The sequence below is a fragment of the Aethalodelphis obliquidens genome, unplaced genomic scaffold (genome assembly GCF_003676395.1).
Source record: "Aethalodelphis obliquidens isolate GAN/ISIS:26980383/991018 unplaced genomic scaffold, ASM367639v1 scaffold70, whole genome shotgun sequence".
NCBI lineage: Eukaryota > Metazoa > Chordata > Mammalia > Artiodactyla > Delphinidae > Aethalodelphis > Aethalodelphis obliquidens.
The window spans coordinates 8,017,890-8,034,729 of record NW_020838014.1 but is presented as its reverse complement, the minus strand read 5'-3'; the positions used below and the strand labels follow the sequence as shown (position 1 = coordinate 8,034,729).

The 16,840-nt window shown below is 40.7% G+C and overlaps 1 protein-coding gene across 3 annotated transcripts in view; it reads right to left on the bottom strand.

Annotated features, from left to right (window-relative positions):
- Positions 1–16,840, bottom strand: part of PDE4DIP (phosphodiesterase 4D interacting protein) — a 192,408-nt gene that overhangs the window by 144,142 nt on the left and 31,426 nt on the right. For 2 of the 3 annotated variants that reach the window (XM_027091138.1, XM_027091137.1), the window contains exon 1: positions 4,186–4,326. In XM_027091138.1, the coding sequence (XP_026946939.1) occupies positions 4,186–4,326 (141 nt within the window). Of the gene's footprint in view, positions 1–4,185; positions 4,327–16,840 lie in introns of those variants that run through there. The other variant, XM_027091139.1, reaches the window with a different exon arrangement.

The following is a 16,840-nucleotide window of genomic DNA, read 5'->3' as shown; positions in this document are numbered from 1 at the left end:
GAGAAGTCAGGCAGTTTAAAGACCACAAAACAATGGAACACAACTCTTTCAACTCCTGTCTAAAGGCCAAATCGACTTTAACCGTCCAACACCAATTGTGTCATATTTAAACATTGACTCTATCTGGTCCAGGAGGACAACATTCAGTTTCTCCTGTCGCTTTTGTTATTGGATCTGACCCTGTCAGATTTTAAATTCCATTCTTAGAATGGAACCTTAAATCTTTTTCAAAGCAACCTTATATAATAATAAATTCACACAAGCTTAGCAAGTAAGTAGTCATCGTGTGGCAAAACACAGTGGATGGTGGTTTTGTATGCTGTTTGGGGACTGGGTGTTTATCACACAGCAGTGGATTTCACAAATTCCAGGGTTGGGCATATTTCTAGTGGGGGCACGCTCAGCTATCATGAGAAGATGCAGGATTAGATAATCAACAACAACGAGGAAGTCAGCCAAGTTGCCGCCCAGAAATTATTTACCAGAGCAGCTGCTGTTCAGAAATGCTAACAAGCCAGTCTTGCTGGGAGTGGGCCATGCTCAGCTGTAAACCACTCACCATGTTTTCTCACTTTACTTTGCTCCAGAATCAGGAGCTCTGCGTACTGCAACGGTTTCTCCCTTCCTTGCATTATATATTGTTTTCCCCCAAAACTGAACCTACAATTAATATTTGCTATCAAGAGGGGGCAGTGGTACCTAATCATGTAGGTATATACCCTAGTTGTTCTGTGCTGAGGGTAAGCAGCCTCCTCCTGTGTGTTTAAATATTTACAGAAGCTGAAGCTTAAAGGGTAGTTTAACTTAAACATTCAACCAGAAATAGCCAGTCTCGCAGAACCAACTCTTATGTATAATTTAATATTATTTTATTTCTGAATTCTCTGAGTATCTTGAAAGAGAGAAACCCTTAACTCCTTTTTTATTTACTTGCTCTGAAGTTGATACTTTTAGGTTTTTATGTAACTCTCTAACTCTTACAACTTCTCTTACAATTAAACAGCCTTGTAGCTTCCTTTACAATGAAGAATTATGTATATCTACTTTAGTCTCTCCCTCAATCAGCTACATAAAGGAGGACTTGCCACTCGGAAAGAAAGACAGAACCCACTCTCCAGTCCTTTTCTCCTGCAGTTTCTCATATTTCCCTTCCCTGTAGTCACTATGGTGAAATGCTTGATTGCCTCTAAGACAGTAACTTTTTACTCTTCAGTACAAATATTTCAACAAAAGTCTACAGTAGTAAAAATATGTGAAATGATAAAATAGTTACTATTCATAATAGAATTTTATTACATATGTTTCACAAATACTGGTTTTCTTTAAGAGAATCCACGCATACAGCACCCAAATTATTGCAGATTCTCACTTAGTTGGGCATGATTTAATGCTTTTACTATATTTAAAGAGTCCTTCCAACACTAAAAAAAAAATCAAGCTAAGTTTAGTCACAGAACAGGGCTCTAAATTCTTATCTGAATTACCTGACTTACCATGTGATGCACTGCACATCACTCTCCCTGTCTCTGCCAACATGGCTGCTAATTAATTGTCCTAACCTTGTGGAGTCACAAAGGGACTAACATGGATGAACGTAAAACCCATTCATGGGAACGTCTGAGGGTGAGATTAAAGGAACCAAATTGCTTTATCATTTTTAAATATCATAATAACTATTACTACTAGTAGGCATACAACTACTACCCTCTCATACCTGTAGGATGCTATGAAGTTTACAAAGTGCTTTGATTATGTCTTCTTATTTAATCTTTATGGCTGCTATTTATTCATACTCTCAACAAATAATTTTCAGGGCCTATGGTGCTGTGCATAATTCTTTTTTTTTTTTTTTTTTTTTTTTGCGGTACGCGGGCCTCTCACTCTTGTGGCCTCTCCCGTTGCTGAGCACAGGCTCCGGACGCGCAGCCTCAGCGGCCATGGCTCATAGGCCCAGCTGCTCCGCGGCATGTGGGATCTTCCCGGACCGGGGCACGAACCCGTGTCCCCTGCATCGGCAGGCGGACGCTCAACTACTGTGCCACCAGGGAAGCCCCTGTGCGTTATTCTTAATGCCAGTTCTACAGGGACTGGAACAGGCTCAGAGATGCTAAGTAACTCGCCCAGGTCTCTGATTGTCCAAGGCTCCTGATCTGTGGTTTTCTAATCCCTTGTCCTTCCATCAAAATGCAACTGCCCCGATTTCTATCAATTCCTCATCACTACACAGTGTGATAAACTAACTTCAACTACGATGTTCATGATTGATAACGGCTTTATGTATTCTGCTTCCCAAATAAGGGCATTTTAACCTAGGCTGTTGATGCTTCCCAAATAATCGCAGCCAAACAGGATGAGTAATGTGACAGGCGACTGGAACAAAGGTATGGTGAGAAGGGAAAGGAGGGGACACAATAGTTTGAGATTCCCCATATTATAGGATGCCTGTAGCTGCCTGACTACTTTGCTCTTAGACCAGGAAGAGACAGGGCCGTTTCTACTTTCTGAGTGGGACTAGTGTCAATACAGGAGTCTAACAAAGGGTTGTCACCTCTGCATGTGACAATGTCCTGTGGCCCACTTACCCCCACCATACCTCGGTGCAGCTCCTATAATCCTCTCAGTCACACTTCTCCAGGACAGCGACGGTGCCCTCTCACACCCACCCAGAGTGTCCCCTTAGCCAGTGCAGAGCAGAGGGTGAGACCAACTGACTCAAGCGGTCATTTGATTCGAGCTAAAAAAATCCTTTCCCTCAAATTATCTACGAAATTGCCCCTTTCTTCTGTCTTGCTTTGGAGACAGTTAATGGGAAAATGTCCCTCCCTCTGCACAGTGAACAAATTCATTCACTATTCCTACTCCGAGGCAAATACTGCACTCACGCTCCCCTTCTCCCTCTCTCTGAGTTACCAACCCTCACTTGGCAATATCCCTCTCGACCCCTGGCAGCTCCATTGAAGCACATTCACTATATAGTCACATAAAAGACAAAAGATGAGTCTGGATCAATTTCAGGAAAATTCAGATTAAAACATGGAAATCCAGAAAAGTCAGAAAATAGGGCTAAATCCCTCAGATTTAGCTGTTCATCTTAGTTGAATTCACCAAACAGTGGTTTGGGTCTGAAACACCAGTTATTCCTCTGATCTAAAGTATTATCTAGCAGCCTGTAACGCTTCCCAAACTCCTTCTCGACAGGACAGGGCACACATAGATAATGATAATATTGGTAGAGTCCTCTGGTGCAAACAGCTGGAGATTTAGAAACTGATAAAGTCAGAGGCCACCAGCTCCAGGTCGCTCAGGCCGCTTCAGGTCCTGCTAGCCCAGACACTAAGAAAGCTAAGGAAACCAACATTGTGGCAACCAGTTAGGAAGCTTAATCCTTGTAAACCATAGCCTAATGTCCTCTTACCAAGGTGCTGTCTCATCTCACCCTCAACTCAGCCAATCCCCTCTGTCTTCCTTCCCAGCCCCACTCCCCCATCAATCAAGACAGCCCTCCCTTTCAGGGAAGCCGCCATTCCCTCTCCTACCCCACCCAAGGCCAACGGCTGTTCATTCCATCAATACCCTTTCTTCATTCTAAGGTGAACTATTCCTAAAGATGAAAATGCCTAAGACCCCGTCCTAAAAGCTCATCTGCATAATCATCTTCAAAAACAAACACGAATTTCTCAAGGAACAGAAATGTCCTCAGCCCCTGCCCCGCTCCCCATGGCATCATTCCCTGCCCCCATGTGCCAGAGCTAGAAGGGTCCCTTCTCTAAGCAGAGCGTGTGACTTGAAAACTACCAGCTTCAGTCACCTCCGGGGCTTGTTTAAAAATGCAGATTTCTAAGCTCCCCCTCCCTTACTAAATCAGAATCCCTGGGGGTAAGGCAGTAATCGACACTTTAAACCAGCCCCCAAGGTGATTGTTCTGCACAGTTCCAAACCAGAGGTCGAGAGCCTCTGATTTAATCCAGCTCGCTCTCTTTACAGAGTAGGAAAGTAGGAAACAGGCACAGATGAGGTGAAATGGGCTTGTCCAAGGTCACACTGGCGTTAAGGTGACCAGGCCAGGCCAGGCCGGGAGACCGCCTACCCCACTGATTCGCACAGCACCAGCTAGGAAGAGCTCGGAATCTGGATGTGTCCACCACCAGCCCCTGCCCCCCACGAGCCGCAGGCCCCCGCACTCACCCTCTTGTAGATGTCCTCCCTGCTGGCCTCATACTTCTGCTGCATGCGCTCCTCCAGGAAGTAGATGCGCAGCTTGAGGCTGAAGTTCTCCTTCTTCAGGTCATTGAGGTGCTGGGACAGAGTGCGATATCCATTAGACATGGTGGGCAACCCATGGGGAGGAGCACATGCCCAATCGCCCCCTCAGCCCAGGAACGTGGTGCAGCTGCACCGCGGCATGAAGCGAGCCGGCGGCGACGCTGCGAGGCTACGGCGACATGCCCCTGATGGCTGGCGCGCTCTCCCGCACTTGGGCCTGGGCTCGCTGCTCTGGGTGCTGGAGCGCAGCGCGCTTTCCTTTTTTACCTCGGGAGATATTTGCGGAATCCCTGACAGAGGAACATGCTGCGTGAACTCAGACACAAGTGGTGTAACCCGACTCCAAGCTAGGACTCGGCTCTCACCCTCCCTCAGCCTCTCAGGCCCAACTGTAGGCAGTTAACAGTTTCTCAGAAAAGAGAGGGGGCTGACCCTCAGAAGCTTCCAGGAAATGGGGAATGGGAGTAATTCAAGGTGATGGTTGGGTTGCAAGGACACAGAATGGCCCACAAAATGGTGACCACGTATCAAATATCCCCCTTCTGTCAGGTGCAAATCTTAAAGAACGACTCATCAGAGGGGTTTCTAATTTCCTTGAATGATCCAGAAGCTCACCTCTCAACAGTTCCTTCCCAGTTTTATTCCCTGGACCTTTCCAGCCCTGAGGCAGTTAAAGAAATAGCCTTTATTACCGTGCCCCTCCCCCCATACACACCTGAGCCACCTCCCAAGAAAGGGCCAATCTTCTAGTTCAGTGGAATCTTTGCAAAAATCTGTTTACCAGTTACACAAACTCCAAGAGGCAGGGTCAAAGGTTCCTCCCTCTAAGGGATGAGGGCGAAAAGAGGGTGGGAGGCGATGGAGGGAGGTGTCAGGCTGGAGCCCAGAGACTTTACCCAGTCACTAGTTCTTAACTCCAGCACCTGCCAAGTGGAGCTAGGCACTCATTACCAGATCCTGCTCCTAAAGCAATCTAAGATCCTTGAATGACAGCTGCAACGCTGGCAGGAAGTATTATTTATACCACACCACACGGGACATTGAAGGTGACTGGGAGACAGCGCCACAGCACAGATACCACACACAGGTTCTTGGTTGCAGTAATACTAGCTTGAAAACAAATTAACATTAACATCCAAAGTAAAGGAAACAAAAACTTTATACTTAATTCACGTAGAAGCTTCCTCCCCAACCTACCTGCTCTTCATTCTTCTAATTCTTTCTTCTCTCTTCATAATAATTCCAATCAACCTCCCTTTTTTGTACACTGCAGGTAGTATGTTGGGCATGAGGAATACAAAGATGAAGACAGTCCCAGCCCTCCAAGAGATAGGTGGCCGTAGAGATGTAGGTGCGTATGTTTTACACTATAATCCTCCAGGCCTGTGTTATTCAAACATTTTACATTTCACACTGCAATCCAGTGCATGCACACACACACACAACTGAAGTAAAAGTTCCCCAAAGTAATGTTAACCATCACTATGTAGGATGCACTCTGATATTTCCTATTCCATTTCTCTTTTTGGGAGTGACCCACTGAATTGATTCCATGACCCACTAATATGTTTTGTCCTAAAGTTTGAAAAATACTGAATCTGTGGGAACCCAGAAGAAAGAGTGATTCATTCTCATTAGGATGGTGAGAGAAAGAAAGCTTTGACTAGGAGTTGCACTTGCACTTTGCTTTGAAAGACAGAAAAAATTTGAGTGAATAAAGTGGCCTCAGGAGGGCATAATTAGAACTGAGCATTCTCTCAAATAGAGCTGGATTATAAGTAGGCAACACATTTCTTACCTAGACCACTGGTAACTTAAGACAATATATTCTTCATTTTTTTTAAAAAAGCACACATTTAAAATGCATTTAGCTAATTTCATTAAATCTGTGCTCTTAGAATAAATGAATTTCACCTAGGCTTAATTAGAGACAGTGAGGAAGAGAAAAGTCTGAGGTAAGACTCAAGACGATCCTTTTCTGGTCCCAGCTTTGTTACTAAATAGACGTATGACCTTGGGAGTACACGTCTCCAGGGGCCTAACTGTCCTCATTTATAAAATGAAGTGGTTGGAAGTGGTGATTTTTAAGGCCCGTTCCTGGTCTAAGCTCCTAGAGGAATAACCTGATTATTATTACCTCCATTTTGCACAGGGGGAACCAGGTGCCAGATTCTAGATTAGTGTTTAATCATGCTTTTGATGTCTACTTGGATTCTTTCATCATGTAAGATAATTTAATAGAAGCTTTATGGAAAGTAAAATTGCCTATGAATGCAGGTGCTCTTATCCAACCTATATATTTCTTTCTTCACATTAAGCCTATTTTCTCTTATGCCCTGTGATCCCTTGTTCTTTTCCTATCTCTCTAGCCTCTTCTCTGTGTTGTTTTTTTTTTTCTTTTTTCCTGGCTCTTTAAAGCTACTACTTAAATGATGATTAGCCATTAGCCTTCTGATTTTTTTCTCTTCACACTTTCTCCCTTAGAGATTTTATCCACTTTTAGGGCTTTGACTTTTGCCTCCCAAACAGTCCCCAAACCTCCAACTGAGTTGTCTCACCCAAGATCTAGCCCTACATATCCTTGGCTAAATAGTTCAACTTGCATGTGCCATTCTCACGACAAACCTCATGGCAAACACTTTTGCAACAGTGTCTGTCATGTCTGCCAGAATTCATCCAGCTAGTTCTTCTCCTTATTAAAGCTAAGAAAACCCATTATTTTCAAAGCATTATTTTCAAAACTCAAATCTTATCCTGTCATCTCCCTTACTTAAAAATCCTTCACAGGCATCTCATCACTCTTAGTATAAAAGAAAAAAAAAAATCACACCCTCTCAAGACACCCTGCCTCTTTTTTCAAGCCACTTTCTCAAGTTTGAATTCCACCCAAACAAAGCTTTCCCTGCTACGCCAGACTGGAAAAACTCTTTCCTCTTGAGCTCCTAAGGCAACTCCTAACGTTTGGCAAGTGCTCGTACGCTGCCTCGTGGTAATGCTTTTCTGTTGTCCTGCAGGGTTATTTACACATTTTAGAGCTTTTCACTTTTTCATGTGTCTACCTCTCCGACTAGTCTGTAAGCTGCCCAAGGGTCGATGACTTATCTGTCTCTCTATATTCCTTCAGTTCCCACAATTGCCAAGAAGACCTCCCCAGTTAATTCTTCCCGCTGTGCGGTATACAATCACCTCAGTCAGACTAGAGTGTTTTGAGGGCTGGCAAGGCATATTTTGTGTCTTTGTATTCTCGTTGCAGAATATTTAGGACGCACTCCCTAAATATGTGTTAAATTAATGAATAGATAATGATTGCATATATATTTCATTTTTTGCTGATTTGATCTGTTAAATATGGGCTAGGTTGCTTATGTTAGGTTGGCCAAAAAGTTCGTTCGGCTAGGATCTTACGAAAAAACCCAAACAAACTTTTTGGCCAACCCAATATTATTCTCATAACTTTCCAATGATATAAAAAAGTTTGTTTTAATGATTCCAAAGAAACTACATCTGCTAGAATGGTGACTAGAAAAATAATGTTTTGTTCACTTAAATTTCTAAGTTTATATGCCCATCTTGACTTTTCTCCTGAACTCCAATCTACACCTAACTTCCTAGTAGAAATCTCTACTTGAATATGGACAGCTCATACTCGTGATATATAAAACTGGATTCCTAATTTCTCCCAGGACATATGTTCCTTCCTCTTTGGACCCCATTTCAGTTTGTAACCACCAATATTTGCAGTTGTTTGGGCCAAAACTTTTGAATTATTCTTGACCCTTCTTTCTCATGCACATCGTCTCATCTGTCTGTAAATCTGTCTATCAAGATTTCTATTTTCAACACATATAGAGAAGCTAGCTACCACCACTGCCACTCGTACCTTTGCCACTCTGGCCCAAGATACTGTGATCTCTCCTCTGAGTTATTTGAATAGCCCTTTAACTGGTCTCCCCACTCCCACCCTTGCTCCCCTATAGTCGATTCTTAGCGTGGCAGCCATATCACTATGAGGGTTACAAAATGTCAGATTGCTCCTCTGCTGGAAACCCCCAATGGCTTCCCATCTAATTGAGAGTGAAAGGCTAAGTCAGTCGTTTTGTTAGCCCATAAGTCCCAAGGCCCTGCATAATCTGGAGCCTCTCCCCTACCCTCTCTTCTACGTTTTTCCTACTACTCTTCCCCTATGTACTCTGCCCCGGCCACACTGTTTCTCTTTGCTGTTTCTCAGAAACACCAAGCACCCTCCCTCCTCAAGGCCTTTCAGCTTATTGATCCTTCTGAATACTATGCTCTTTCTTTAGTTATCTGCATTCTCCTCCTCACCCTCTTCAAGTCTTTGATCAAATGTCACTTCCTCTATGAGGTGACCACCCTATTTAAAACTGTTACTCACCCTATGCCTCACCCCAGCCCTCCATGTCTCCCTTCATTGTTTTTTTTTAATCCCATAGCACTATCACCTTCTAAAATATTATATTTACTTATTTATTTTGTTTCTTGTCTGTCTCTCCCTACTAGCATGTGAACTCCGTGAGAAAGCCAGGATATGGGCCTGTTTTGTTCACTGCTATATCACCTGTACCCAGAATGGTGCCTGGCACATAGTAGGTGCTCAAGAAATATTTAATAGAAGTATGGATGAATAACTAACGTGCTGACTTTGACTTCATTGGATTTAATCCTAATAGAATTCAATCTGTATACAAGATTATGCAGATCTTGTAGGAGGAAGAGCATATCTAAAGGTAATTTTATAAGTAAAATTAATTCTTCTAACAGACTAATTTTAATGCACAATGCAGAATCTGAACTATGTACAAGAGTTCTGAATAAATGGGGAATAATATATGATAAATAACAATCAAAGGGCATTATGAACTGTACAAATAATAAAAACTATAGAAATTAGGAAAGAGAGGCTACCAGAGAAGGTTCCAGAGAGAAGTGACATTTTTGCTCTCCTTAAAGGATGAATCAAGTTTGCATAGGCTGGAGGGAGAATGCAAGGCAATCTAGGCAGGTAGAACATAAGCAAAGGTGCAGAGGACCAAGTGGACTGAAACAAAGGGCACATGCTGTCCTGTAGTGGGTGAACAGAGAGGACAGGAAGTGAAGAACCATTTTAGAAAGATCTTGAAAGTCAGGATGAGGAGCCTGAGTTTGTTCCTTTAGCAGATCCTGGTTCTCAGTTTGAACAAAGGGCGAGGAACTACCTACTACTTACTTTATTTGCTTATTACTTATGTTTTATTTGTTTGTGTTTTGTAGCTTTATCAAACAAAACCACACACAACCTGGGCTGCTCACTAGACCTCCTAAATCAGGGCCTCTCAGAGCTTTGGATAAGCTCTGCACTGCTTAGGAAACAAACACTGCAGGTTCTTGAGCAAGGGGCAGTGCTTCCATCTTTGTTCTTCCTTTTTAATGTAGTATATAGAAAATCTTTACTCTTCTCTGAAAATATTTTTTCCAAACATTAACAGTTCTCCCCTGCTCCTTGCTTAATTTCTTCTTCCCACTGCTTCTTAATGTATTAGTCCAGACTGGAAACAAGACTTTAATAAGAACTCAATCAATGCCAACAATAGTAGGAGATTACAACCCAGCTGTTTTATGTCATGCCCCATTAACATAACGGACTGTCAAGTCAGCCTTTAAAAACAACTCAGCCTCAATTTGCTTAATCATATTCAGACCCCCCAGATAGTTCTTACAACGGAAATGCTTGAAAACATATTAATCTCTTACCAATCCCTCTCCTAAAAATACAGTTCCACTTCACTAAAAATGATTAATCATCTTAATTGACACATTCTTTTCAAATATAATCAAACTTTTGCAACTCAACTTCACCAATTTGATATCTGTGATAATTCATAATTTTACATTTCATGAAAATAAAAATATTCGTAAATAACTTAATATGGTAAGCAGAGGAACAGGAGAATAGTGTTTTAAGCAACCCTTGACATTTTACTACCCACTTACAAATTGGCAATAAATATTATCACTATTATACATATTTATCTAGGTGGGATAGCACAGAATTGTGGAAAGGGCAATAGCTTTTGAACCAAGGAGATCTGGGTTCAAATCTCAGCTCTGCTATTTTCTAATTGTGTGACTTTCGGAAAAATACTTAATAGTAATTAACTGTAGGAAAGGAGTCAGGAGGTCGGATTGGGGTAGGCTATTAAGAGTGTTGCAATTGCATCTGTAATGTGAACTTTTAGTTTTCAATATGAGGCAAATAGAGCAAAAATAATATGTGTTAAAATTTACATATTGGGGGGACTTCCCTGGCCGTCCAGTGGTTAAGACTTCACCTTCCAATGCAGGGGGTGTGGGTTCAATTCCTGGTCAGAGAGCTAAGATCCCACATGCCTTGTGGCCAAAAACCCCAAAAAAACATAAAACAGAAGCAATATTGTAACAAATTCAATAAGGACTTTAAAAAAATGGTTCAAATCAAAAAATCTTTAAAAATATTTAGATATTGGATACATGGACAAGTGTTTTATTGTTCTTTGTATGTTCTTGTCTGTGAAATAGTTTATTATTTTAAAAAAACTATTTTAAATGGAATGAAACTAGGAATTACAGGAAGGCAGCTTTCAATTAAATATAAGAATAAATTCTCTAGTAGAGCTGGATGTAATGAACTTATTGCCACACTCCATCCATACATTCATACATCAAATATTTACTTAGCACTTACATTATGAGAGATAGTAAATTTCCTGCCACAAAAAGGAATCAACTGAAATTAAAGGGCCACTTGTCAGGGATATTGTTAAGAATCTTCACACATCCACTAGGTTAGTTCTGGAGAACTTTTAAGGTCTTTAGCCATCCTGAGATTCTACGTTTGAAACATATTTTCTCATAGAAACAATATTACCAAAGGCAGCACCAATGAGAGAGCTGTCACTTTTTGAAAGATCTCAGAGCACCCCACCAGCTCTCTTATGGTAGAGCCCTAAAAGGTAGTGGGAGTCTACCTGTTCAGACTGAGTGCTCTGGTTGCCTTGCACAGGAAGAGGAAGAGATAAGTGAGCATAAAGGACATGTTATTCCAAGACAAAAGCAGCAACAACGACTAGGGACCTAAGGATGACTCTCAACAGTCTTTGCTAACTGTTACATTTTCAAAACAGACCTGTGGGAAAGTCACACCAATGGCTGGAGAGCGCTTCCCGCTCTTTAGCACCCAGGAACCCTACTTGTTTTGGATTAGACGGCAGGGATAGACACAAAGGGATGGGGCAAGGAGAAGGAGGAGGATGGTTTGTTTCACACATAAATATTTTATTTGTAATACATGTATGTGTCTGGGAGTCCCTATGTTTTTATGATAAAATCTAAGTTGCAGAAATACAAAAGTTTAATTACTGGCTGTTTTGAATGACTTTGACTTGTATTACAAAATTAATTAGATATAATTACACTATCTTCACAACAACAATCACTTGTACAGGATTTGACAATACACAAAGCACTTCCATATATGTATTATTTCATTTTATCTTCATTACAACACTGTGAAGTAAGTGGATTGGATATTATTATCCCCATTTTATACTCCAGGAAAGTAAGACATCAGGAGGTTAGCCGATTTGCTTAGCTAGAAAGTGGAGGAGCACAGACTACAGCTTCCAGCAGTCTGACCCATATTTCATACTCATCAGGGCCTTATTCATGACACTAGATGACCCCTGTGAACCTAGGGTTCCCCTGTGACTAATAAGGTACTTCCAATTCTACCTTAGGTCCCTGCATATTTTCAAAAAGTATCCTTCATTATAAATAATATTGCTTGTGACCTCAGAGGATCTGACCACCTGAACCTATATAAAACACAGTTTTCTCCATTTTCAAGGTGACTAAACCAAAGCTAGTCTTCAAAAGATTAAACATAGGGTTACTATATGACCTAGCAATTCCACTCCTAGGTATACACCCAAGAGAAGAGATACATATGTCCACACAAAACAGAAGCATCATTTGCATAGTCAAAAAGCAGAACATTGCAAACATCCAAAAACAGAAGATTGAATACACAAAGTTTAGCATATCCATATAATGGAATACTACTCTGTCACAAAAAGGAATGAAGTACTGACACATGCTATAACACAAATGAACCTTGAAAACATTATATAATGTGAAATAAGCCAGGCACAAAAAGTCACATATTACATGATTCTATTTATATGAAATTTTCAGACTAGACAAATCCATAGGGAAATTAGATGAGTGGTTTCCAGGGCGTGGGAGAAGAGGGAACAGGAAATGACTACTAATGGGTATGATGGGTTTTTGGGGGGTGATGAAAATGTCCTGGAACTAGATAGTGGTAATTGTTGCACAACTCATTAAATATACAAAAAACATGGAATTGTACACTTTAAAAGGGTGAATTTTATGGTATGTAAATTACATTTCAAAAAAGCTGTTATTTAAAAAAGAAGAAAGAAACTAAAGCTGTGAGAAGTAACATATCCAGTCCTTTGCCTTCTACAAAGGATTTTTCTATGATAAAGATTTAAGTTCAATTCAGTTCAATTCAGTTAAAAGCAAATGGTTTAGAACTGACCATTTCTAAATGTATATTAATCCTACTTAGATTATGGGGCCCTAACATAAAGGCTAGATAAAGTATACTTTAAGTGGCCCTCAATATTAAATACTCATGGATTACTATGTTCTATCAAAAGTTAAATCCTTAAATAAAACAGAAAGAAAACATGATCCACCCTATATTTTGACAGGAAAAACCTACTCATTTGGCTGCCCTGAAGAATATGCATAACTTCTGCAGAACATTCTAATAAGGAAAATGTCAATCGAAGTCAATCAACTTGGTCTTCCACTCATCAACCTTTTCACTTCCACACAGGGTTTCTGTCCAGTGTTCCAGAAGCCAGCTGTTGATGCCTGCCTCAGAAAGCAGACTGAGAACTCTACAAACATCTGGCTTTTTTTCTTTGGGGTTGCACAATAAACAAATCTTTCTTCTGAAACTCTGTTTCTGAAATTTCAACATAATCCCTGAAGTTTCAGTCTTTTAAATGCTAAAATATTAACAATACCATTCAACTTTTTCCCCTTAAACTCAGAAGCATACTGATACCCATCCTCTACACAGCCTTGTCCTGAAATACGTGGCCTGATGGCAAGACAGCTAACAACAGAGCTATTATATCAGGTCAATAAATAAACCCTGTCTTTGGCAGCATCATTGTGTAGATAAATGGCAGGGGTTCCAGTGATGTTCCTGCTGTCTTCCCCCACCATAGATACACACCCACGCTACCCACAATGATCCTGGAATAGCAGGGTGTTGTCATCATCATATTGGAGTGCTACGAACTATATAAAAACAAAACAAAACAAATAACAACTTCCCTGGTCACCAAAAATAAATGGCCCAGCCAGAAATAGCACTGTCAGAGACAGTTAAATGAGTTCCATGGCAAAACGACAGTTGAGCTGCACTGATGCTGGGAGCTCCCGAGGATTCCTAGGCTCCAAACTAGATTCTCCTACGGTTTGGCCCGACCAACAAGAGCAGGACTTGGTGTTGTTTGTTCACAACTGGTTCGACCCAGGAAGATTATTTGCTGAGCTTTTAGTATTCAGATGGAACGTGTCCATTTATGGCCTCACCTATTTTTCTAGATTTTCATTAATTCTTTCTCCACTCTTCTCTAGGAAAGAAGGTGATTTCAAAGGCACAATTAGGACTTTGTCCAGGCATAAGAGCTGAGTTCGCAGTGATACCATGAATAACCATGGCAGTAACAATAAGGCTTTGACCGAGAGTAGCAGGTGGTAGGGGGAGATAAAACCAGCTTGAACCCCATTCTATACTCTAGTGCTCCAGCCATGACAAAAAGCCTCCTGTTGCTGAACTTGCTCTGCTGCTTCCAGGACTTTTCACGGGTAGCAGTGTCAGCCTGGAAAGTCATTCCTCTTCAATTTCCATTCAGCTCTGACTTCACTATCTCCAACTAGCCTGTACGGATTTGAATTAGATATTACCTACTAAAGGAAGCCCATCTGACCCTAAAGTCTGGGTAAGGGTCCCTCCTGAGTGCCTCCACAGCATTGTAATGATTACATTCTGTTGTAATTGGCTAATCTGTAAACTCCCTGAGGGCAGGAACCATGTTTGCCTATCCATTATTGTATGTGCAGTGCTTAAGACATTATGTTGTATACAGTAAGCACTTTAGAAATATTTGTTGAATGATTAGATAAATGAAAGGAATGCACATTATTAAAAATTCAGATAATACAAAAAGTTATAAAGAAGGTAAAAATCATGGCTAATCCTATCACCCAGACCTAATCACTTTAAATATTTTGGTGTATATCCTTCCAGACATTTCTAGTTTTTCTCCCTCAAAAATGAGATCTTATAAATACTATGATATCACTTATATGTGGAATCTAAAAAATACAACAAACTAGTGAATATAACATAAAAGAAGCAGACTCACAGACAGAGAACAAACCAGTGGTTACCAGTGGGGAGGGAGGGGCAGTATAGGGGTGGGGGAGTGAAGGTACAAACTGTTGGGTGTAAGATAGGCTCAAGGATGTGCTGTATAACAAATAGCCAATATTTTTAATAATGGAAATGGAAAGTAACCTTTAAAAATCGTGTAAAAATAAAATTTTTTAAAGAGATCTTATTTTGTGTAATATTCAAATTGTTGTTGTTGTTTTTCTGTTGTTTAATCTTAAATTTGTTATTATTATTACACACATCCTTCCAAGTCAGTACATTGCTCTGTGATGCTCTGTTGTATGTGTACCATGGCTGAAATAATCAATCCTTGCCTTGATGAATAATAGATTGTTTCTAATATTTTATTAGTATAAAAACACTGAAACATTCATCCTTCAACACACACCTTTTCATACTTGATCACTGCGCATGTAAAAGCTAGAACAGGCCTGGCACATAGACTGTACCCATATACTGTGTAGATGAACAAACAAATGAATAAGGGAGCAGCTGTACATAGAGAGGCATAATGAAATTGTGGCTAAGCGTTCAGGTTCTGGAATCGGTACACTTCTGTTAAAATCCCAGCTCTAGCACTTTCTAGCAATCACTAGTCTTTTCCTAGCTTCAGTGTCCCTCCCTGTACAAATGAAAATAATGGTTGTACCAACCTCAAAAGACTGTTTTCAGAACTGAATAAGATAATGCAAGTCAGGTGCATTCACAGAGGTCTGCACACTGTAGTACTCAATAAATACTAATTGATAACATTATTTTTGTTATTTTAAAATTTTATCATTGGAATGGAAATTCCTCAAGTCCATAGGAAGAAAGACAGAGCTTCTCTTCATACAGTGAAGAGGAGAAGGCAACAAGTTCTAATGAGGACACAGAGAGGAGATAACAAAAAATAAGAAGGATTATTCTCATTCAATGCCATTTTCTCTGTGGAAGTGATTGCTCTTTTCTGTGTTGGTAACCATACCTTCCAGAACTTTCAGGGCTGTTCAATTTTTGTAATTTCATTCTTTTTGATAAAGTTACTTTGTTAATTGTGTAACCAAATGTGAACCAATATTTATAACTTTGTAAAGTTTACCAATATGTATGAATACAAATTAGAAAAAAGGTTTTGTCCTAACATCTAGGTTTTTTTTTTTTTCGAGGTATGTGGGCCTCTCACTGTTGTAGCCTCTCCCGCTCCAGATGCGCAGGCTCAGCGGCCATGGCTCACGGGCACAGACGCTCTGTGGCACGTGGGATGTGGGATCTTCCCGGACTGGGGCACGAACCCGTGTCCCCTGCATCAGCAGGCAGACTCTCAAGCACTGCGCCACCAGGGAAGCCCCTAACGACTGGTTTTTAAAGACATACATTTGATTGGCAATTACTCTAATCTTGTGATCTCTTCCACTGGTGCCTTAGATGTTATTTAAATTAAATTTCGTGTAATTTAAATTTCTTATGTCCTAATCAGAGTGTGTGCTCTCCGAGAATGGTAACTCATATACATCTCTGCATCCTCTACAGCACTCAGAATCATTGCTTTCATTCATAGTTCTTAAGAAAAAGGTGATTGATCTGATGCCTATTTTTGGCAGTGTTGCTTAGGAATGAAAACGTTGCCGAAGTTCTGTGGAATGACTGTGTGGAATCCCTCTGAAAAGTCATGTTTAACAAGAAAGAAAAAATCCTGTGCTTATGATTGCAGAAAGTTTCAGATTTATCCCCGCTTCCCTTCTCATCTAATAACTTTTTGAAAGTCTCAAGACACTAGTGAAACCAAAACCAGTATGCTTGGGGCACTGTGGTTTGAGGAACATAAATGCCATTTTCAAAAAAAAAAAAAAGAAAGAAAATGTACTTCACCAGTAGCTTTCATTTGCCAAGGCTGTAATTAAAGAGAAACTCAAGAAGCACTTGAAATGGATGGACCTAAAGGCAGAAGTCACATGACCCAGATTCACCTAAACTAGAACAGGAAACCCAGGCCGTGATAACTCAGATCTCCATAAGGGTAGAAAAGTCCCTTTTAGGACTCACTTCCCGCACCCCACCCCC